Genomic DNA, 22444 nt, shown 5'->3' on the forward strand with positions numbered 1-22444 from the left:
AGGGCTCCCGTCCTCAGAGCGCCATTCTGCTTTTGATTTGCCAGGCAGAGGCTAACGTGGCCTTGGGAAAGTATAACAAATACCGAAAACAGTAAGTGTAGTTCCAATTTTGGAAAAATTGTTTTTTTATTTTAAAAATAGTAAGTTGGTTCCCAACACCCCATTAAAAGTGATGTGGTCAGGAGACGGGGGAGCTGCTGACCTCCCAGGCCTATAGCTGGCTGAGTCCCAGGCTCCGACAGCACCTGCGGACAGGACGACCGGCCGGAGCACAGCTCTGGGCTGAGTTACTCAGCTGGTCTGACAATGAACACAGGCACCGAGGCTGGTCTCTGCTCAGAACTATACAACAGCCATACAAACAGCGGTGGTGAGCGTGGCCTGGCCGCCCCCCCTTTGTCCCCCAAGCCGGGCACCCCCTTTGGTCCCCTCAACCTCGTGGGGCAGGGCGAGCGCTGCACAAACCAGGAATCGCCTTCCCTCACGGTCAGTGGAATTTAAGAAAAATAAAAAAGGTAAAAGTCAACCAGGCAGCGGTATCGCTAACATTAGGAAATAACGTTTTTGGTTAACCTTAACATTCAAAAGTGTAATATTGAATCAAAAAATGTGTCTTAGATCACACAAAAAGTAACCCACATTAAAATTAAAAAAAAAAAGTCCAAAACGCCCGAGGCAGCTGCACGTGCGCAGGCTGGCCGGTGGCGGAGGCGGAGCCGGAGCAGGCGGCCCCTAGGACACGTTGGCCATGGGCTTGTACTTCTTGAAGCGCGTCCACTGGCCTGTGGCGTAGTTCATCTCGAACACCGTGTCCACCAGCATGGTGGTGCTGCCCTGGCCGTCCGACTTGGGCAGGTCCTCTGTGTGCTCGCTCAGCTTGATCTGGATGACGTCACCCTGCTCCTGGCACGGGTTCTCTGTGGAGGGCGGGGGCTGCTGGGGGCACCTGGGCCAGGGAGCCTGTCCCCCACCCCTGCAGGGCCCACGTCCCGCACCACCGCCAGGCCTGCCGCAGGGACCCACCTCGGGAGCCGGCCATGAAGCCCAGGATGAGGGCCTTCTCCGGCCGCGTGACTTTGTTGGCCGTCTTGAACATCTCCTGCGCAGCAAACATCTGCTCTCTCTGCAAGTGCGGCGAGGGGCGTGAGTGCCCGGGCCCCGCCGGCCCCCACACTGTAGGTGTGTGTGTGTGGGGCGAGGCCACAATACCTACCTGATGACCCGCAGCCCCTCAGGGACACACCTACCGTGAGGGACAGATTCTTCTTAGGCTGCTGCTGGGCGGGGGGCTGGCTCTGCGGGGCCACCATGGCCACCGGAGGTGCCTGGGCCATGGGGGTGACAGCTGGGGGTGTGGTGGGCGTCAAGGGCGAGGTGGGCGTCAGGGGCGAGGTGGGCGCTGTGGGCGTGGGCGTGGCCGGGCTCAGGCCGCTGTTGTACAGGGGAGCCCTCTGCTTGAACTGCGACGGCAGCGCCGGGCTTGGGGTGCTGGGCTCCTCGGGTTGCCGGCTGGCTTCCCGCGAAGACGGGGCTATAAGCAGAGTGAGGCCTGGTGAGGGGCCGGCGGGACAGGGACCCCCCGACTCCTAGAGAATGTGGGCAGGCCCTGACGGCAGGAGCCAGGAGCAGCACCACCAGTGGGTGTGGGCACAAGCTGGGAGCCCCGCCCTGGAGGCAGAGGTCTCGGGCCTTCCCAGGCTAGCAGACCACACACCCTGGCCCTGGCCAGGTCCCCGGCCTGGCACTGCTGCGAAGACGGGACGGCAGCTGAGCCCACTAACCCAGTCCACGTTTCCTTTGATACCGTCTCCAAAATTCTGGACCTAGGTGCTGTCACCCTGGCAACCCTCCCCACTCACAAACTGGGACTTGCTCCTACTGAGTGGTCCCAGGGGCAAAGCAGGTGACAACTGCGGGTTTCTCTCTGTCAACTGTGCCAGCCAAGAGGGTCTCCCTTCCTCAGCCAGCACCAACAGGGCTGGAGGAGGCGGTACAGGACACATGTCCTGGTGCCCAAGGAAGCACCATGTGGTGGGGGGCGCGGCCTTGGGAAGCCTGAGCCCGCTGTGCACGGGGCCCCTGCCGCTTGCTCACCTGGTGGGGTCTCAGAGCTGGGGACATAGGATGAGGCTGGGACCACGCTGGGTGTGGCAGGCAGGTAGCTCGTGGAGGGCAGCGCAGGCTCGTTGTTCAAAGCCCCGAGTTTCTGGAAGACAGAGTTTTTGGTCCCTCTAGGAAGAGGCCCGATGCTGGGCTGGCAACTGCATGGGCCTTGGCGCCTCATCCCCGAGGACATAAGCTGGGCCCCCCAACCTGGAGTGCCTGGACTGCTGTTTGCTTAAGGAGCCTCCAAACCAGCCATCTTCCAAGAAAGAAGCAAGTTCAACAATGTTTTTCTTGTCACAAAAGCACATGATAAAGTGAAGACACAGTATAAGCAAATGAGAAAACACAGCTGTGCAATAGAAGGAAGGAACCCATTACCCAGAAATGACCAATGCTGACAGGCCTTCTCCAGGCCCTGCCCGTGGGGACCCCAAAAGCGAGCTCGCTTGGCAGTGTAGCCGCCCCAAGGGCACCGGTCTTCTGAGCAGGGGAGCGAAGCGTTTCCAGGAGCCACGTCTGGCAGCCCGGCAGCCCTCCCGCCCCTGCGAGGCCGGCACTGCCTCATATGCACATCCGACCATCTGGCCACACACACCCAGCGCAGGTACATGCTCTCCGACAACACGCTCTAGCGGCTGGCATGCGGGGCCAGAGCGGGCGCGGGCTCTTGCCGTGTGACGCGCCGGAGGGCGAGACGACAGGCATGGGGGCGCGCCCGTGGGAGCCCTACCTGCGTGGACACCAGGCCGGCTGCGTAGTCTGGGGTGGCGTTCTCGACCACTGTCTCTTCCTTGGCTGGCTTCTCCACCACTTCCGTATCTGGTGACAGAGCCCCCGTCAGTGGCGCTGGCGCGGCCCCAAGCCCTCCTGGCTCAGAAAGTCCTGAACCGCCCGCCATGCCTGCCCTTCCAACAGGTAAGGCAGAAAATGAGCGCTCAGGAAAGGGCTGCAGCTGCCGTCACCTCTTCAGGCAAGACGGTCTTGTTCAGACATGAAAGGCACCAGTGAACCCGGAAACAGGCCTCGGTGAGGACAGGGGACGGGCAGGGGACACGCCCTGCCCTGCCCTGCCCTGCCCTGACGGCGGCGCGCTACGCACCCAGCGTCTTCCTCCTCCTCTTCGCCTCCCGGCCGGCGCCGACCATGTCTAACTCGGAAATGTCGAGCAGCTGCGGAGACAGACAGGAGCCCGCGCTCAGCGACAGCGCCCGGGGCTCCGGCCAGCGCTGCGGGCCCGCCTCGGCGGGGAATGCCCACCTTCACGCCCCTCTCCTTGCGCAGAGGTGTCCTCGAAGGCGGGATGGGCGTCCGGTTCCCGGCCGGGCTGAAGACACTGGGGGTCGTGGGGCTCCTGAAGGGCGCCTGCTTCGGGATGCCTTTGAGTGGGGCTGCGGAGAGGGCCGTGCCCGTCAGGGGCCCAGTGGCAGTGGCCGGCAGGGACGGCCTGTGTCCAGCCACCTCCACCATCTCCACTGTGGGTCCCAAGCGGAGGCTGCTCCGCAGCGTGCTCTGCAGGAAGGGCCGGCAGGGCCCATCGCCCCGCCCCACGGCCCATCGCCCCGCCCCTTCCCCTCCCCCCAAGGCATCGCTGCCTCTGCTCTCTACGAGAAAGTGGGGGTGACGCCCCAAGAGGCCGGTGACCCCGTCCTTCAGGAGCAAGAGCCTGCCCTCTCCTGTAGCCAAGCACTCGGGCACTAGGTCGGCCTGCCCAGAAGGACGAGGCCATCCCAGCTGACCCAGGACATTCTTGCCCAAAACACTGAACAAGGAGGCGACTCTGCGTCTCCGGACTCTTGCACCTCCAGCCGAATTAATGTGCTGCAGGCTCAACGCCCCACATGCAGCCGGGTCGCCCTCCGTCTCCCCAAGCCTGGCTCCGCCCAGCGTCTACGGAAAGTCACTGCACAGCCCAGGGACACTTCCCCACTCCAGCCGCAGAAGGCTCGGAAAGATTGGCCCTGGGGCATTTCATTCCCCATTAAGTAAGTGCCGAGGCTCACGCGGGGAGGGGCCATGCTCACCACCCACTGGCAGCCTAATGTCCCCTCCGCACCATGAGAACAGCACCAGGGGCCAGCAACACAGCAGCTGCAGACAAGCAAGGGACGCATGGTGGCCCCTTCCTCATCCTAGCACATCTGTGCATAGCCTCCAGGCCTTCCTGGAAGTGACGGCCTCGGAGGCCACCCTGGGCTCTGGTCTCCCCTCCCTGCACTCCCCGGGGGCCTGCCATCCAGTCAGACCTCCCGGCTAAGCTAAGGAGCCGGGAGCCTATGGTTGAGGTCAGAGCCTCGCGTCTGCCGGGCAGGTGGCTCTGAGCACAGGCGAGCGAGCGCAGAGGCGTCCAGCCTAAAGCGCAGGCAGTGGCCTTACTCGTGGTGTCCATCTTCCGCAGCAGCCCCCGGCCCTTGGCGTGGAAGGGCACGCCCGCACTCCTCTTGAGCTGCTGTGCAGTCTCGGTGGCTGCAAGGAGAAGGTGGTAGGTCAGGCTCACCCACACGACAATGCGCCTTCCACCGCCCGGAACTACCACGTCCGCAGAGGCCGCTTCTCTACACAAGGGCTTGCCCGCAACCCGAGGAGCCCACGCACGTTCCAGAGAAGCCGAGGGGACGCTGACGGCTTTCCATGTCCCCACTGGAGGTCACCCGGCAAGTGTCTCCCACACACACTTTATGAGCCACCATTTGGGAAAACACTGAATAAATAACCAAACAGTTTTAAAGTCAAATGAGGTCACCCCGACTCAAGAGGTGAGGTTACAGGAGCAAAGGCCTCTGCAAGGCTGCCTGCCCATCGCCTGTGTAACTCGGTTGGTACAGATTTCATTTCTGTGACAGATTACAGACGCTGTAACCTGAAAATTCTGACGTTTCTAATACAGAGTTTTAGACCACAGTTGGGCATAGCAATCAATAAATTTCTAAGAAAACCCAAGAACTTTCTTGACCGCCTTGAAAAGACAGTTCAGGCACCATACAATCTGAAAGAAATCTAAGGATAAAACATACAGAAAGAAGACAAAAGCATAATTTGCCCCAATCAGCGAGCTCCCGGGGCAGGCGGGGTGGCCTCGCTGGACAGGGTCCCCGCAAGGCTCGATGCCCACGCCCTCCGTCTCCCTCGGGTCCCCCGGCCCGCGTGGGGCAGCGGCCACTCACATTTCTGCAGAAGCTCCGCTCTCAGCGTGGCGCTCTTTGGTTTCCTCTTTAACTGAAAATGCTTCACTGGGGGGGTGAGGGGTCCGGCGAGGGTGGTCAGGGCGTTTTTATTCAGGTACTGGCACTCCAGTGGCAACATGGCCGACGCTTCACACTCATTCACTGCTCGGTCAAGAAACAAGCACGTTCATTAGGACACAGGTGCAGTTTCCACGGCTCACAAGAAAACGCCAAAACGGACTCTCCTATTTATAGCCGTGGACCTTCTGCTTTGTTTTCAAAGCTGAAGCAGCATCCACAGGACCGATTCCCGGTGTTGAACTCTGTGACCACGCAGCCATCACGGCCACTGTGGGACACCTACCAGCAGCCTCCTGGACTCGGCCCGAGGCCTGTCTGTTTGAAAACCAGGGGACACGTGAGGGAAGGCGCTGCAGCTGCCCCACCGTTCACAACCTAACCTGTCCCGCTGGCAGGACCAGGCCCTGGGGGGCCGAGAAGCCCACCTGGAACAGACAGAGCACGGCCCTCCCGCCCAAGAGACGTCACCCAGGTGGGCATGGACCGCGCCTGGACCCTGGAGGAAGCCTTGTCAGGCTGAGCAGCAGGACAGAGCAACTCAGGTCTGCTTCCCACGCCCTGGAAGCGTCTGTGGTGCGCTGGCCAGTTACAAGTCCAGTGACAGCATACACAGGGAGAAAGAGGTCCCCTGGTAGGTGAGGTGGCACAGGTTCCACCTCAGGGTCGCCTGCCCCAGCTCCAAACCAGGACAGCGGCTCAGCAGGAACGGGCCTCCTCAGCCCTGCGCTCTGACAGACACAGCAAGTATTTTCTAACTGGTGTCGGTTTGTGTCCTAAACAAGTGAGCTGCTGCCATTTTCAACCCACATTTCTGAGCGTCTGCTCTGTACCCTCCAGAATGTTCTAGGTTCTGGAGCTACAGGCACAGTGCGTGCCCTTGTGGGCTGAGCGGGGAGACTCGTGAACATGGAAATAACATATTTCAGAAAAAACAAGTGCAGTGAGGATGGGGCCTTGTCCCTCAGACGGGCAAAGAGCTGGACAGCAGCACGTGGCCGGGGGTTGGGGGGGGGGCACAGGTAACCCTGCAGAACCACAGCGCAGCACACAGGGACACACTAGAGGCAAGTTCGTTTGGAAGAGGTGTCTGAAGGGAAGCCGTCTGCCGCTCCGGCACGGTGGGCCCACACGTACCCTTTTCTCGTAGCTCCCCTAAGATGTCCTGAACGTTGGGGTTCTGTTCTTCAAGATCAAGGTTGAGCGAACCCGTGTCAGGGAAGGACTTCAGAATGTCGGCCACCATGAGGACCCAGGGGTCCGAGTCCAGCGTGGCCAGCTGGATGATCTCGGTGAGCGCGCCCTTCATCTGCCGAGAGAGGAGGTACGGCGGTCCTGAGGGGCCGCTACGCCCCCCGCCCCATCCTGGCGCCACCTGCACGTGCCCGGAGGCCGAGCTGGGCAGAGTGAGCGTCCACGATCCTTTGTTCCCACACAGAGGAGGCCCCTTCAGGCCCCACTGTACCTCACAGGGCAGCGTCCCACCTCTGAGGCAGCGGCCCCCACGCCCTGCCAGGAACCTGTGCCCCTACCCCACAGCCATCCACTTCCTTGGGCTCCCACAGCCTCTGCCAGGTTGCAACACCCACTCATGTGCGTGCCCCCACCTTGGCCTCCTGTTGGGGAGGCTGTACCCCAAGGCCGCCACGGCAGCACCCAGTCTCCTCATGTGCTGATACGATACGAAATGTGAAGGCCACCCAGGACGAGCTGACACCTCCCAGCTCCTGCCTTGAGTGCACGTTGCTAAGAACGACGCCAGGTGCCGACACCCCCGCCATTCAGGAAACCTGCTCATGGAGAGCTGGGCCCAGAGTAGTGGTGGACAGGGGGGCAACCGGGCAGGCAGGTGGCCCTGACCCGCTCAGCAGAGCAAAAGGCCAGGGTCTCGGCTACCTGTGGCTGCACACAGGGGAAGGGGTGTGCCAGGGAGGCGTGTAGAGCTCCTGTCACGTTCCGTGACCTGCCAGCCCCACATTCGCCGAGGCCTCCCTGTGGCACAGAGGATCGCCGTCGGGGGCCGGGGTCAGCAGGCGACCAAGAGAACAGGAACGTCCTGGGGACCCTCAGGAGCAGGGGCCAGGCCCTGCACCTCCCACGGCTGGGCGCCGGGCTCACGTTATTCCCTCCCCATGGCACAAGAAAGAAAAGACACCCGAGGAGGCTGGCATGCCCGAGGACCAGGCTGACGTGGCGCCCCCGCCTGCACCCTCAATGCCTCGGAGCTGAATTCCCCTCCCAGTACTGCGCTGCCCACCCCGGAGGCCCAGTGCCCAGGGATCGCTGTGGCTAGTGGGGTCCCCTCCACACGTGTCCGTCCTGCCCCTTGTGGCCATACTTCGTCCGACAGGTGCCAACACTGTGGAGCCGAGTGGCGGCCAGCCATCTGCAGGGCACAGGGCCCTCGCTGTCTGAGCCTGACACGTCAGAGGGCCAGTCGGAAACCTGGACAGTCCCCCTTACACGTACCCCCCCACCCAAGTTCTGTCTTAAGAGGCCTGTGGCCAGCACCTGTCACCTCCAAACCCGACTACTGCCACCTCTCAGCAGGTGCCTCAGTCTCACCTTCATCTGACCCTCGTAGTTGAGGCAGGGACGGAGCTTGCAAATGACAAACCGGACCCCATTCATGCTCCGGCTTAAACCTCACCGCCAGCCTGTCACTGCCTTGGCACGCAGGCAGCCCCACCCTGCCTGAGGAGGCCGCCCCTGCCCTGGGCGCTGCCTGCGGCCCCGGCCTCCGTCCCGCGGATGTCAGGAACGAGCCCGACCGGGCTGCACGCTGGGCCCACTGTCCTGGTGCGGGTGGGACCCCGCTCCACGCCTCTGACCCGCACAGGCCCTCACTCCGGCCTGCGGGGCAGTCACTGCCGCGGAGCCCCGGCTCACCACACCGAACACACTGCACATCCGCCCACTCGGGGACACGTGCATGTGCCACCGGGGCAGGGCTTCACGGCGCTGCTGTCCCCATTGATGTGGGGGGCCTGTTGGCCACACGCAGGCTCGGTGCCAACTGACCTGATGCTAAAAGGCCATCTCTTGAAATATGCAGAAGTATGTTCTTTTGATCCGTGGCAAATGGCAAACATTTACATATTAACATCTGTGGTGGGGGCGCCATCTACCACCTCCCCTTTTATTTAGCTGAGCTGTAAGCTCTGTTCTATGTTAAAAAAGCAAAAAGGTATGGAATGAAAAGTTAATTTTATCTATCACTTACTACAATAAGTTAAGGGTAAAAACATGTCCCTGGCAAACTAAAATTATGTAACAAAACATTACACCGAAGTCTTTTTTCAGTGGCTCAGTAAAGATAGCAGGTTCCACCCAAAGCACTAAGAACAAGAAACACACACACAGACCGTGTTGGAGGAAACGGGAAAGTGCCTGCAGATGACACGTAGGAGAGGAGCAGCAGAGCAGGGCCCACCTGAGGCCCTGGCCCTGGCTGGGCATCACGTCCCCACATGCCAGGAGTCCAAGTGCCCGGGAAGCACAGCTGAGCTGTCTCTGGAGGAGACGGACCGGGGACAGCCCTGCTGAGCCAACCTGGGCTGGCCCGTGTCCGCCAGTCCCTGACACGAAGCTCCGATAAACAGCTGGGCCATGCCAGGGAGTTTTAAAACTCTCTAAAACAAGGGCATAAAGCAGGGAAATGAGTTCAAGACAGCAAGACGACAGCAGGTGACAAACCAATAGAAGGACCATGCCCAGAAATACACCTGTGATGCTGTGACACCTCTAAGAACGTTACCCTGACAAGTCCTCACGAGGCTTGAGCAGACGGCGAGGTGCATGACGCTCTCGGCCAAAAGGACAGACATCCCCTCAGTTACTCTGTATCTTTGGGGCAACCCACTCAAATTCCAGAGAGATTGTCTTCACAGCACATGACAATCTGATTCTAAACTTCCCATGAGAAAATCAGCAAATATAAGAAGAAAATTTGAAAAGGTAAAAAGAGATTAATCTCACCAGATATTAAAATGCATTATAAATGCCTCATGATTGAATACATTCCTTACCTCTCATTTTATTCCCATGTAAACTTCAAATGGACCAGATTTCCATTTGAAGAATAAGACCATAAAAGTACCAGAAGAAACCACAGAACTCTTTTTTTTATGACTGCTAAGTGAGAAAGCCTGTCTCTGTCAGCATGAATCTAAACCAAGGACCATAAAAGACAAGAATTAACACAAAAAACTCCAAACCCTATAAATGAAATCCAAAGAGAAAACGACAAACTGGGGAAAAATACTTTCAAGTCCTAGGACAGGTAGTTAAAACACGCAGGCGCAGGCGCACACGCGCACACACGTCAATCCTGCAAGTCAATCAAGTTTATTATTAGAAAAATGGTTCAAAACCTTAAAAACACAAAGGATTCTCAGCTTCATTCAACACATGAGAAATGAAAAATAAAAGTAGGTCGACACATCCCGTCCCACTCATGGGACAGGCGGGACAGGCAGAGCAGGGCTGGCCTGTCAGGTCAGGAGGACAGCAAAGCACCATCAGCACGTGCTCCCGAGGCCGGCCACCTAGGGCCAAGCCTGAACCTGCCGCTGCTCCCCTGGAAAGCTCGGGCACATGCCCAGCCTGAGTCACCTGCGGACAGTGTCTGGCCATAGCGACACGTCCCCGGAGCCGGCGACCACACACTGCCGACTAGTGCCTCCGTGGGCACGAGCTGCAGTCGCTCACTAAGCAGGCTTTCGGCCTGAGCCCTCAGCGCTTCCCTGTACAACCTACTGATACGCTCTTAGTAAGAAATTACGCGGGGAAAACAAAGATTTATGTGTATTTAACCCGTTTCACGTGCTCGGAATCATCAGGCCTTTCACTGCTGGGATAAACTACGACTTAATGTCGCAAGAACTCAATGTTGCTTCCAACCACTCTCCTTCCTGTAACTGGCTGTGATGATTAAGTTTGTAATTAAGCATTGACCTGTGGTCCTACTTAACCAAGCACATGTGTAACAAACTCCCCAAACTCCAAAACTTAAATAGGAGGCTTGATCTTAACGTGGAGATAACTACGGAATTCTTCGTAAGGATCCCTGAAGCAGCTCAAAGCAAATCTCTCTCTTTAAGCTAATTAGGTCTATTTAATAGGCTAGAATTTTGAGGTTTGGGAAATAGATTTTTAATCCAGTTGCCCCTTCTTGAGGATAAAAACGTACTAGTGATGGTACGTACGCATCCTCACTGGGCAGAAGCAGTCTCAGGCCAGAGGACTCCAGCAGCAGCAGCTACTCAGATACTTCTAGGAAGGACTTTTGCTGCTTGGACAATCCCCACAAGCGCCATAGTGACGGGGGAACCTACATTACAGACACATGCTGTATAGACACCACGTAGGCACAGCTGGCCGATACTGCAGCGTTCCGTTGCACTGTAAGCCCCAGGCTCTGGCTTCCCAGAACAAACCCAGGAGCCAGTCAGTGTGTAAGTGGCACAACTTGTTGAATCTTTCACGCCTGCCTTGGCCTAACCCCTTCCCTTGGTACTGTTTCCCCTAAGATCTACTGGGTCCCTTTTGTAAATGCTGTCTCCTTTCAAAAGCATTCCCGGGAGACCTGAGACTTGATCAAGGAATGTTCGAGTCTGCCTTGTTGAGAAGAACTTCTGACTTACTATAAAACCCATGATACTAACTCAGAGTTTGTACAGTAGCCACCTTTCCACCATGCGCCCCCAGGAGGCGAAGGCTTGGGGCATCGCAGCTAACAACTGGAGAGACTGTCTACTAGAAAAGATCTCCGGGCCGGCCGGGTGGCTCAGTTGGTTGGAGCGCATCCTCTCAACAACAAGGTTGCTGGTTTGACTCCCGCATGGGATGGTGGGCTGCGCCCCCTGCATCTAAGATTGAAAACAGGGACTGGACTTGGAGCTGAGCTGCGCCCTCTACAGCTAGATTGAGGGACAGAGACTTGGAGCTGATGGGCCCTGGAGAAACACACTGTTCCCCAATGTTCCCCAATAATAATAAAAAATCTCCAGCCTCACTGGAAGGACTGGACCGGGTGCTGTGCTACGGGGCTACTACGCGCGGCCTCTCATTTTAAAGGCGCCCTCGCCCACACCTCCTCGGCTGGCTGGACATCCCCGCCTATAGGAGACGTCACATTAAGGTTCTCCAGAGCAGACAGCCTTTCCCAAGGTGGGGCCAGGCCAGTAGAGTCAGCTCCTGCTGTGCAGAGTCCTACGTGTATCCCACCGTTGGCATCGTGTTTGCATTCCTGGGCATACTGATCTTAATTCTCTTGTGACAGCCAGTTACCTTCCCTACGTTTTGGGTTGTGCGCTCACTGACCTTGACTATACTCTTGGAAACGGGAAATGCTGGCACAGAAACGTCATGATCCAATGCTTTCGCACTGCGGCCTCCTCAGGGAAGCTGCCTGAACACTGGACGGTCACCCGATGCCTGCCTCTACCTTTGCTAAAACTGACAACTCCAGTTTTTCCTGTTAGCAATTCCTTGACCGTCCACTGTTAATTTTATAAAACCCTCTGTAAAGCCACTGTGGCGGCGATCAGTCCTGTTCAGCACGCCCCCGCCTCTCGGCCGTTGCAATTGCCATTCCAGTAGTTTCGCACACCACCCACTGGGGCCGTGGTCCATCATTAGGGAAAACCGTGGCCTCACAGCTCCCTTCTCGACTTGCTGGTTCGGACCTACACGCCTTCTCCTTTGTTTCCAACCAGGCAGCGAAGCCAAACCTGTGTCCTGGCAGAATGAAGTGCTGCTAGTTTTTACGCAAAGTCCACCATCGTAAGTGTGAAGTATTCCTTTTATCTTATGCTAGAAGGATCTTAACCCCTGAATTGACATCTGATCAGCTGTTCAAGTTGAAGGACCTGCATCTCCACTGCGACGACTTGGAGCAACACGTGAGGTACCAGGGCGGCTAAGAGAAGCCGTGTCCCACCTTCATGACAATGTCCACGTGTCCTGTCCTTGTCCCAATGCCTTAAAGAAAAAGGAGCAATTTCAGATAAGAACATTTCTCTCGGGTCGGAATACTGTCCTGACAGTAGTCAGCCTGCCAGCGTAGGGCTGTTCCTTCCCTGGCCTCTCTCAGGACTGCACGTAATTCAGTCATTTGAAGACGACTTCCTTCTGTCAGCTCCTCGTCCTTCCCCTCATGTCAAGGTTGAAAAATTGAAACACACTTGAAGTGATATCAGAGAAAATGGGCCTTACCTTTTAGATATCTACCAGCATGGATAACACTTAACATAATTTGGAAAAGTAAATGATTCCATAAATTGTATTACTGGAGTTAAGGTTTGCCGTGTGATGGGCCGGGGCTTTCTTTAAGGCACAAAACCTTTCTTCCAGGTACCACCCCCCAGTGGCACTCCTGCCCGCGTGTAATCTCTTACTGCGTGGGAGAAAGAGATACAAGTACCCAAACGGTTTGTTCTTTTAGACAGTGCTAGGGGCACTGTCTCCAGTGACAACATCAGAGATTCACTCTGGTGACTGCCCTGAGTGGCGGGTGGAGTAAGGCCTCGCCGTGACCACATCCGCGGGACTCGGTTCCTGCCCCACCACTGATCATGTCCTTGAACATGCCGTGCCGCTATGGTCTCTGGCAGGTGCTACACAGGACATGAAAAGTGTGGGAGCGGATCCTGTTCACTGAGAACTTTGAATAGAGAAGATCAAACTGTCATCTGACGGTCAGGGAACAGCCTGACTTCACTGGCAGCTGGTCTTCACTTCTCAGCCATTGCTCTAGCAGACATGGCTTTCTGGCAGACAGGCTACCCGTGTTCTGGAACCTAGAAATCAGTTTCCGGGATCCTTGAGGGCACCTAGCTTAGCCTAGACACTGCAATAAACTCTATCCGATTCATGATGGGCAAGTGGTAGGGAGATTTAACTGTTCCCTTTTCACCTCTGAAAGTATGCAGCGTACTGATGGGGGGGAGCCTCTAAAATCTCCCTTCTACTGGGGTAACGTTTCTTTAGGTGGAACCACGTTAACACTGAGGTGAATGCTTAGAAATTCAGAGGTATTGGGTCTTTACCCATATTAATTTGAGCTGCTTACTTAACTGGTGTAATTTGCTACACTTTAGTGCTATATTCATAAGGATTTTGTTCTATTAACTATTACAGATTTCACAGTAATCTGCATGGTAAACAAACTATTTCGCCTCTTTGTAAACCCGAGTATGATTCTGGTACTTCTGTGGATGTAAACGGTACTTTATTCCAACACTAATTCATGTACATAGCAAATAAATCCAGTTGTATGGTTTTCAAATGCCATCAGTAAAAACTATGTAAAAGCACGTGAGGATTTCCGTCAGTCCCATTCCTCTGAGCTCTTCTCAGATACCGCTGAATCTTAATCATTCCAAGACGGTGGCAGGTGTAGAATTGTGCGATTACTATTTGGGGGAGGCAACCACTCCCTCAGAACTGCAGGCTCATGGGCTGGCCCGGACACTGCGCTGGCCCTGGCACTGCGCTGGCCCGGGCACTGCGCTGGCCCTGGCACTGCGCTGGCCCTGGCACTGCGCTGGCCCTGGCACTGCGCTGGCCCGGGCACTGCGCTGGCCCTGGCACTGCACTGGCCCAGGCACTGCTCAGTTGGACATAAAGATGTGACATCTAATGAGAACAGTTAATGGAATGGCCTGCTCAGCCACTAGCGACAGCAGAGCTCGACAAAGATCTTTAGTTTCCCGAGCGCGAGCAGTCCTCGACAACAGGAGCGCTTTAGATTACGTGCTTGCAGCCCAGGGAGGACCCTGTGCCATAGCTAATGCCTCTTGCTGGATAAATTCCGCTTTCCAGGTAGAATCAGAAACAACCAAGCTTCTTAAACTCGCAAAATCCCTTAAGGGACATTCCAGTTTCACTGCAAGTGCCATTAGCTGGTTGGGTTAAAATTTTGGTTCAGAACTATTTTAAGGGCGGGATTGCAAACTATTCTCATTGCTGTTCTAATTTCGTACTGGATCTCACGGTCCAGCTGTTGATGCTCTGTACAGTCAGGTGCTTAAAACCCCACAAAGACTTGAGAAATGGCTGCACAAAGGAGAGTGACCCATCAAGCCACCACACCCCCTAGATTTTGTAAAACCATCGTGGTTAAAAAAAAAATGTTTTCTTATTATACGACAGATTGTCTACTGACCCAAATCAAGAAACTAAGCTGAGAAGACCCGCAGGACTGAAGACTGTTCGCCACTTGTGCTGGTTTTCTTGATGCTACAAACTGATTGCTTTTAGTTGTTCTTTAACTCCTCCCAAATTGTTCTAGCCATTTTACTGCAGATTGTTAAAAAAAAAAAAAAAAAAAAAAGGAAAGAAAACAACCCTATAGCGACAAGGCTAACTCAGCACAAACCTAACTTCCAAGAATTTCTTTGCGTTTAACAGACGCCTGGGAGACCTCTTCTAAGCAATGGCCCTAGTTACTCTACTGGCTACTGCGCCAGTCAAATCCAGTCTCTGGATTTGAACCGAAACATCGGCTCTTCTTGGGTCCCCAGCCTGCTGGCTTTCGGACGGGAACCACACATGGCTACCCGGGGTCTGAGGCTTGTTGGCTACAGACCTTGCAACTCCTCAGATGTGACAATCACACAAAGGCGATTCCTTTTAATAAAGGCCCTCTGGCGTATTTAGGTAGGTACAGGGCGTACACGCACAAGCACACACACAGCCCTAGAGCTTCTGGTTCTCCGGAGAAGCTGGTCTAATACAGCGTGGAACACACCCAGCATGGTCATCTAGGCCCCCTGCATACGGTCCTGTGCAGAAATGCTTAATCTTCAGAATGACATCCCTAAGGTATCAAGACCCTTAAGTAACTGAAAAAAATAACTAAGACAACTAAGTGAATTAGGATGTCTTAGAAATATTTTTTAATACCAAGAAAATAAAAATGCTTTTTAGAAAAGTAAATTACTCATAATGGCCTAGTTCTTCTACTATCTATATCTAGCTAAATGAATCCTTTATTATAATTTCCTGTAATATGGACAAAGTCCAAGGACAAACTACACACACACACACACACACACACACACACACACCAATGAAAGAAAGCTGGTATACCTATATTAGTCTGGACAGAAACAGACTTTACGGACAAAACACTACCAGACATAAAGACCCATGACTCAGTTTACCAGGCAACTATAACAATTCTAAACTTGCATGCACCTAGTAACATAGTCTCAAAACATATAAAGCTAAAGTTGATAAAACTATGAGGAATAGAGAAGTCCATAACCACAGGACAGATCAACATACCCCTCTCACTAATTGATAATTTTTAAAAGATCAGTAAGAATATAGTAGACCTGTACAACACAATTAAACAAATTGGACATAATGAACATATACTGGGCAATGGATCTCAAAACTAGAGAATAAACATGCTTCTCAAGCTCACTCACAATGTTTATAAAAACTGACCACATACTACGCCATTAAGCGAATTTTAAATTTCGAATGACAAGTTACTAGACTACATTCTCTGACAGATACTCAATATACTAGAAATCACTAATAAAAACTAAAACCTCTCCCCCCTTTGATGTATAGAAATTAACAACATTTTTAATTTATACAAGCATTGTCAGTGAAGAAATCATCATAGAAATTAGAAAATATTGTGACTTGATAATGAAAACACTATCAAAACTTGTAAGATGAAACTACAGCTGTGATATAAGAAAATTTATGGCTTTATATGTATATTTTAGAAAAGCTGAAAAAAAGAGGTCAGCATCCATCTTAAGAGATTAGAAAACAATAACAAAACAAATGCAAAGAAAGCAGAAGAAAATAAAGTGCAAAAATTAAACAGAAAACAGAGTATCAATAAAGCCAAAAATTGGTACTTCAAAAAGGCTTATAAAATTGACAAACATGTGGTGAGATGGATCAAGGAAAAAAAAAGGAACATCACTGTACATGCTTCTGATATTAAAATGATAAGCTATTAACTATTTTATGCTAATACATTTGAAGTTTAGTAGAATGGTCAACTCCTTAGGAAAATACATCAAACCTTTACTTAACATAAAACCAAAACTCAATACTCAAAAATCTTCCCACAAAAAAAATCCAGGTCCCCCAGATGGTTCTATTACTAAGTTCTACCAAACATTTAAGAAGAAATAATTCCATTAGTAAACAAACTTTCCAAAGAAGAGGAATACAGAGGATATGCTGTAACTCCTTTAATAACCGTAGTGTAACTTTGATACCAAAATCAGACAGTCTCGGGAAGTAAAATTAGAGGCTAATCTCATCCATGAACATAAATACAAAATTCCTGCACAAAATATCAGAATAAAATAATCCAACAATATAAAATGACCAAGTTAGGAATGCAAGGTTGGTTTACGGTTAATCATGTTCTGTTAATGTGGCGAGTTACACATCAAAAGATACTTTAAACATTTGATTAAAAATTCATTCATGTTCACACCATACACACACACACACACACACACACACACACTCACATTTGGTAAAACTTAGTAATAAAACCATCTGGGGGACCTGGATTTTCTTTGCGAGAAGATTTTTGAGTACTGATTTTTGGTTTTATGTTAAGATTTGATGTTATATTTTTCTAGGGAGTTGGCCATTCTACTAAAACTTCAAATTTATTATCATACACACACACACACACACACACACACGGTGTCAAAAAAATGTATACACATTTTAAGAAAGGAAAAAACTGTATTAAAAATGTAATACAGAGCGGCCGGTGGCTCAGGTGGTTGGAGCGCTGTGCTCATAACACCAAGGTTGCTGGTTTGATTCCCACATGGGTCAGTGAGCTGCGCCCTCCACAACTAGATTGAAAACAATGGCTTGATTTGGAGCTGAGCCACTGTGAGCGGTGGCTGACTGGCTCAGCTGGTTAGAGCGCAGTGCTCATAATACCAAGGTCGCCAGTTCAATTCCCACATGGGTCAGTGGGCTGTGTCCTCCACAACTGTACTGAGAACGGCTTGACTCAGAGTTGGGGGGGAAAAAAAAGTAATACAATGAATAACGCTAGCATTTATTTGATTAATGCCGTCTTTTGAGTGAACATAATACTACACATTGCTACGTAATTCAATTCAACTTCAAAAAGTAATACACAGATAACAGCTCTTATAATGTGTGTACATCTTTCTGGCACCCTGATATATATACATATATATGTATATACGTGTGCATATATGTGTGTATATATGTCTCTGTGTGTGTGTGTATATATATATGTGTGTGTATATATATATATATACACACACATACATATATATATACACACACATATATATATATGTATATAAAACAAGGGTTGGCAAGGATGTGAGAACTTAGAACACTCAAAAATCACTGGTGTAAAATGTAAAAATGAAGCAGCCACTGCGGAAAACAGTCTGGAAGTTCCTCAAAATGTTAACCATAGTTACCATATGACGCTCCTAGGTATATACCTGAGAATTGAAAACATATGTCCACACTGAAAATATAAAACATATGTCCATAAAAACTTGTCATGAATTTCCACAGCAGCATTATTTGTAATACTAGACAGAAACTTGAAACAACCCAAACGTCCATCAGCTGATGAGTAATTGAAGAATAAAATGTGGTCTATCAATATAGTGGAACTTCATTCTGTCTTAAAAAAGGAATGAAGTATTGACATTATTAACCTAGATAAACCTTGAAAATATTATGCTAAGTGAAAGAAGCCAGCCAGTCACAAAAGACCACATATTATATGATTCCATTTAGGGTTTCCAGGCGGGAATTCCCGCCCGTTCTCAGGAAATTGTTTCGCTTTCTTATTCCCGAATCCCGAGAAAAGTTGGTCGGGAAAATCGGAAAAATCGGCTCCTTGAACCCAGTTATGCCCACAATGGGAAATAAAGGTACTATGCACAATGTAGCTCAAACATTTTTCCTATTTATCGCTAGGGTTTCCGGGAGGGAATTCCCACCCATTCTCGGGAATTTTTTTCGCTTTTCTGTTCCCGAATCCTGAGAAAATTTGGTGGGGAAATCAGGAAAATCGGCTCCTTGAGCCAAGGTGGTTGGTAGTATCAGCTATCACTTTGTGGAAATGATTCATCGTGGAGAACAGAAAACAGTTTGTTCTCAGGATGTGGGAATGGGAAAGTGGAAAAAAATCCTGAGAACGGGTGGGAATTCCCACCTGGAAACCCTAATTCCATTTATATGAAATGTCCAAAATAGGCAAATCCATAGACACCGAAAGTAGATTAGTGGTTGCCTAGGCTGGAAGGTGTGTGTGTGGGGGAGAAGCCTGCTAACAGGTAACAGAGTTTATTTTCGGGTTGATGAAAAATGTTCTAAAATTGACTAGGATGACAGCTGCACAACTCTGAATATATTAAAAACCAATTCAACTGTACATATTGAATGAGTGAATTTTGTGATGTGTGAGTTGTCTCAATAGAACTGTTACAAAAAACTAATTCATGATTAAAACAGTTTTTTTTTAAAATCTAGGAACGGAAGGGAATTTCATTAACCAGTAAAAAATATCTGCCAAAAATAATAGGAAACATACTTATTGGCAAATATTTAAAGTTCTTCCAGTGTTGTTGTCACTCACACAGCAGCCTAGCCGACTGTCCCCCCATGTCTTTCCTTGAGGAAAGAAGGGTTCGTGAGACTGTGCCTTTCTGGGACTGTTTTATCTTGATGTTTTACACCTCATGTCTCTCTGTCTGGTCCCCAAAAGATGGTTTGCAGCCAATGACGAGTAAGATTCCCCATGGGGGGGACAACTCAAGCCAGGCGGAACCATGTGGGGACCCCCAATGAGCTGCCTTGGAAGATCTGGGAAGGGGCCTTGCCTCCCCTTCCCCCTGCCTGGGATAAGCCACTGCTGACTCTGGCTTTCCCCTCTCACCTGATTGTGAGAGAAGTCATGAGAGCGATAATATCAGCTCTCCTCTAACCCTACAATTACGTTTCAGCCTGAGAGACCTGTCCCTAAGGAGGCACATGCCACCATTGTTAAGACATCATGGGACTTTCTGTTTCGGCTGTTTACAGGTGAGGGTGATTGGTTTGAATCATTTTTCTGGTCTGATGTATGAGATTCACAGACCGTGGAAAAGGCAATGCTATTTCCTTGTATGATAATCAATAAAACCCACCAGTCGGCTTCATTCTGGGCTCCAGTCTCTCGTCAGGCTGTGAGACCCCCTGGCCTTCTGAGATTTAACTGCATTAAGTCTCTGTTTCTTTCTTCCTTAAAACTTAACCCAACGCCACCCCTTCTAGTCCCCTCACTGCCCATGTTGCGTTGGACACGACAGTGTGACCAGAAACAATGTACCGGAGAGTCCTGGTGAATGCAATAAGGCAAATGAATGAAGGAATGAATGAATGAATGAATGAATAGCAATTGGAAAGAGAAATAAAATAAGAGTAAGTACACAGAAAAATGAAGATTCTATAGGAACATTATTGCAATTAGTAAGACTAGCACAGATGCTATTCACAAACTCATCTAAAAATAAAATTTTAACAGATATCATTTACATCAGCACGAGAAAACATGAAATATGTAGAAATATATCTAACAGAAACTGGAAGGCCTCTGCTGAGAAAATCATGCAACTCTGTAACAAATGTTAATATTAAAGAAGATCTAGGAGCTCGTAAGGCGGGAGCGCTGTTGTCTGGCAGCCAAGGCCGGCAGGGGCAAAGGCACAGCAGGGCCTGGGGCTGCTCCGCGCCGGGCCTGGTCCCTCCTCTCTCAGGAGCACACCCCTGCCAAGGTCAAGACTGTTCACGTATTTTTGAAATAACAAGAACCCAACTGCTTCTGGATGCTCACGGAGGTGTCCAAGAGAGGACTCAACCCGGAGCAGCAGTGACCAGGGTGTCTGCACGCTAAAACAAAACACAAACCCAAATATTAAAGATGTAAGTTGAGACACGCCTATATTAATAATTCATGAGTCAATATTATTAAGACGCTTTAACCCCAGAATGAACTATAAATGCAACTCAGTCTTAATCAAACCCCAAGTTGTACGCGGGCGTCCGTGTAACCTGAGAAGTGAAGGTAACACAGTCGGAAGTGCAAACGGCCAAGAAGAGCCACAGACCCTGAGGATAAAGTGGGCGGGCCTGCGCCGTGAGCTGTCAAGACGCACTGAGCTAGAAAGTGCAGGAGGAGGCTTAGTGTCATTAACGCGTAGCCTGGAGGAACAGAGCCCAGAAACAAACCCACAGCCTACGTGACAGCGCAGACCAGCGGCTGCCGCTGCGGCCAGGCGGGCACGGCGTCCGAGGAGCCTGCGTGCGCTGCGCGCGGCTTTGCGGGATCCCGCCTGAACCGAGCAATGGCACTTCTGCGTGCGTTCGCGCTCACAACAAAACCAGCACAACCTGACGCGCAGTCGCAAGGAACGGACAGGAGTGGGGGCTGGTCCAACAACTACGGGGTTCACTGCACGAAGAACGCACAACACCCCGCTCCCGGACGGGCAGTGCCACCCGCGCCAGGACGCTGCGGAACCGGCGTGCGGCGACGCCCGGAGCTCAGAGGGACCTGCGTGTGTGGCCGCTGTGTGAGCTAAAAATAACAGCACGCGGTCCACTGTCACCGGAAAGTTCTCCGCAGGCCGTCGCGGCCGGCTCTGCCCTCCGCGCGGCTTTCGCGGACCCAGGGAAACCCGGGCAGACCCCGCAGCCCCCATCAGGGCGCTAACCTCCGTGTCCGCCCGCACACACTCACGGGCGCGCACCGCCACCGGCGCCAACAGGCGGGGCCCTCACAGGTGCCCGCGTCCATCCCCGTTGCCCTGCTCCCCAAACTCCCCTGCAGGCCGAAGGGCTCCGCTTTTCCTCCCCAAGAATAAGGGGGGGCTGTGAGGGTGGGGGAAGGGGTGTGCTGTGAGGGGAGCCACTGGAAAGTTCTATGGGGGCGCGGAAAACCCAGTGCGGCCCGAGAAGGGGGGCTGTGAGGGGGGCTGAGGGGCTGTGAAGGTGGGGGCCGTGAAAGTGGGGGGCTGAGGGTGGGGGCGTGAAGGTGGGGGCTGAGGGGGCTGTGAGGGGAGGGGCTGAGGGGCTGTGAAGGTGGGGGCTGTGGGGGGAGGGGCTGAGGGGGCTGTGAAGGTGGGGGCCGTGAGTGGGGGGCTGAGGGTGGGGGCGTGAAGGTGGGGGCTGAGGGGGCTGTGAAGGTGGGGGGCGTGAAAGTGGGGGCTGAGGTGGGGGGCTGAGGGGGCTGTGAGGGGAGGGGCTGAGGTGGCTGTGAAGGTGGGGGCCGTGAAAGTCAGGGGGCTGAGGGTGGGGGCGTGAAGGTGGGGGCTGAGGGTGGGGGCTGAGGGTGGGGGGCTGAGGGGGCTGTGAAGGTGGGAGGGGCGTAAAGTGGGGGCGTGAAGGTGGGGGCTGAGGGGGCTGTGAGGGGGGGCTGAGGGGCTGTGAGGCTGGGGGCTGTGAGGGTGGGGGGCTGAGGGGGCTGTGAAGGTGGGGGGCGTGAAAGTGGGGGGCTGAGGGTGGGGGCTGAGGGGCTGTGAAGGTGGGGGCGTGAAAGTGGGGGGCTGAGGGTGGGGGCGTGAAGGTGGGGGCTGTGACAGGGGTGTTGAGGGGGGCGGGAAGGTCCGGGGCCTCGGGTCTAAGGAGCACGGCCGCGAGGTGGAAGGCAGGCCCTGCGCCCCCGACGCTGCCCGCCTCACCTCGTCCACCGTGCGGCGCGGGAGGTGCAGCGTCCCAAGCAGCAGCTTGAGCTTTACGGCCGACGAGAGGCTGTGGAAGCAGAGGCGGATGTTGTCGATGACCGCGGCCGTGAGCAGGGACGCGATGCTGGGCGGCGCCCACAGCTCGTCGGTGGCCCCCAGCTTGTTGTGCAGCCACAGGCCCGTGTCGCTCTCCCGCATGGACGCCATCTTGGGGGGGGGAAGCCAGGCGCCGCCGCCGAGCCGGCATCTTATGAAGACACCTACGCGCCCATGGCGAGGACCCCCAACATGGCGGCGCCCGCCCGAGCAGGCTGCGGTGACGTCACCGGAGGGGCGGGGCCTCGGCGAGACGCTGCGTGGTGACGCCCGCGAAGG

The 22444-nt window shown here is 53.0% G+C and overlaps 2 protein-coding genes across 2 annotated transcripts in view; one reads left to right on the forward strand and one right to left on the reverse strand.

Moving 5' to 3' along the window:
• Positions 1 to 96: 96 nt before the first annotated feature.
• On the reverse strand, positions 97 to 22388 carry NELFA (negative elongation factor complex member A). The gene is made up of 11 exons (XM_019712517.2): positions 22067 to 22388; positions 6483 to 6654; positions 5268 to 5429; positions 4480 to 4569; positions 3364 to 3494; positions 3206 to 3275; positions 2837 to 2925; positions 2095 to 2206; positions 1248 to 1531; positions 1024 to 1123; positions 97 to 917 (listed from the first exon to the last, which is right to left on the reverse strand). Exons 1-11 carry the CDS (start codon positions 22274 to 22276, stop codon positions 733 to 735), a joined length of 1605 nt encoding a protein of 534 aa, XP_019568076.1. The 5' UTR covers positions 22277 to 22388; the 3' UTR covers positions 97 to 732.
• NICOL1 (NELL2 interacting cell ontogeny regulator 1) overlaps positions 2994 to 22444 on the forward strand; it is a 34951-nt gene continuing 15500 nt past the window's right edge. The window contains exon 1 of the mRNA XM_074320273.1: positions 2994 to 2997. The gene's annotated coding sequence lies outside the window, so the exon portion shown is untranslated. The remainder of the gene's footprint in view (positions 2998 to 22444) is intronic.

The sequence above is a fragment of the Rhinolophus sinicus genome, linkage group LG02 (assembly GCF_036562045.2).
Source record: "Rhinolophus sinicus isolate RSC01 linkage group LG02, ASM3656204v1, whole genome shotgun sequence".
NCBI classification, from domain to species: domain Eukaryota; kingdom Metazoa; phylum Chordata; class Mammalia; order Chiroptera; family Rhinolophidae; genus Rhinolophus; species Rhinolophus sinicus.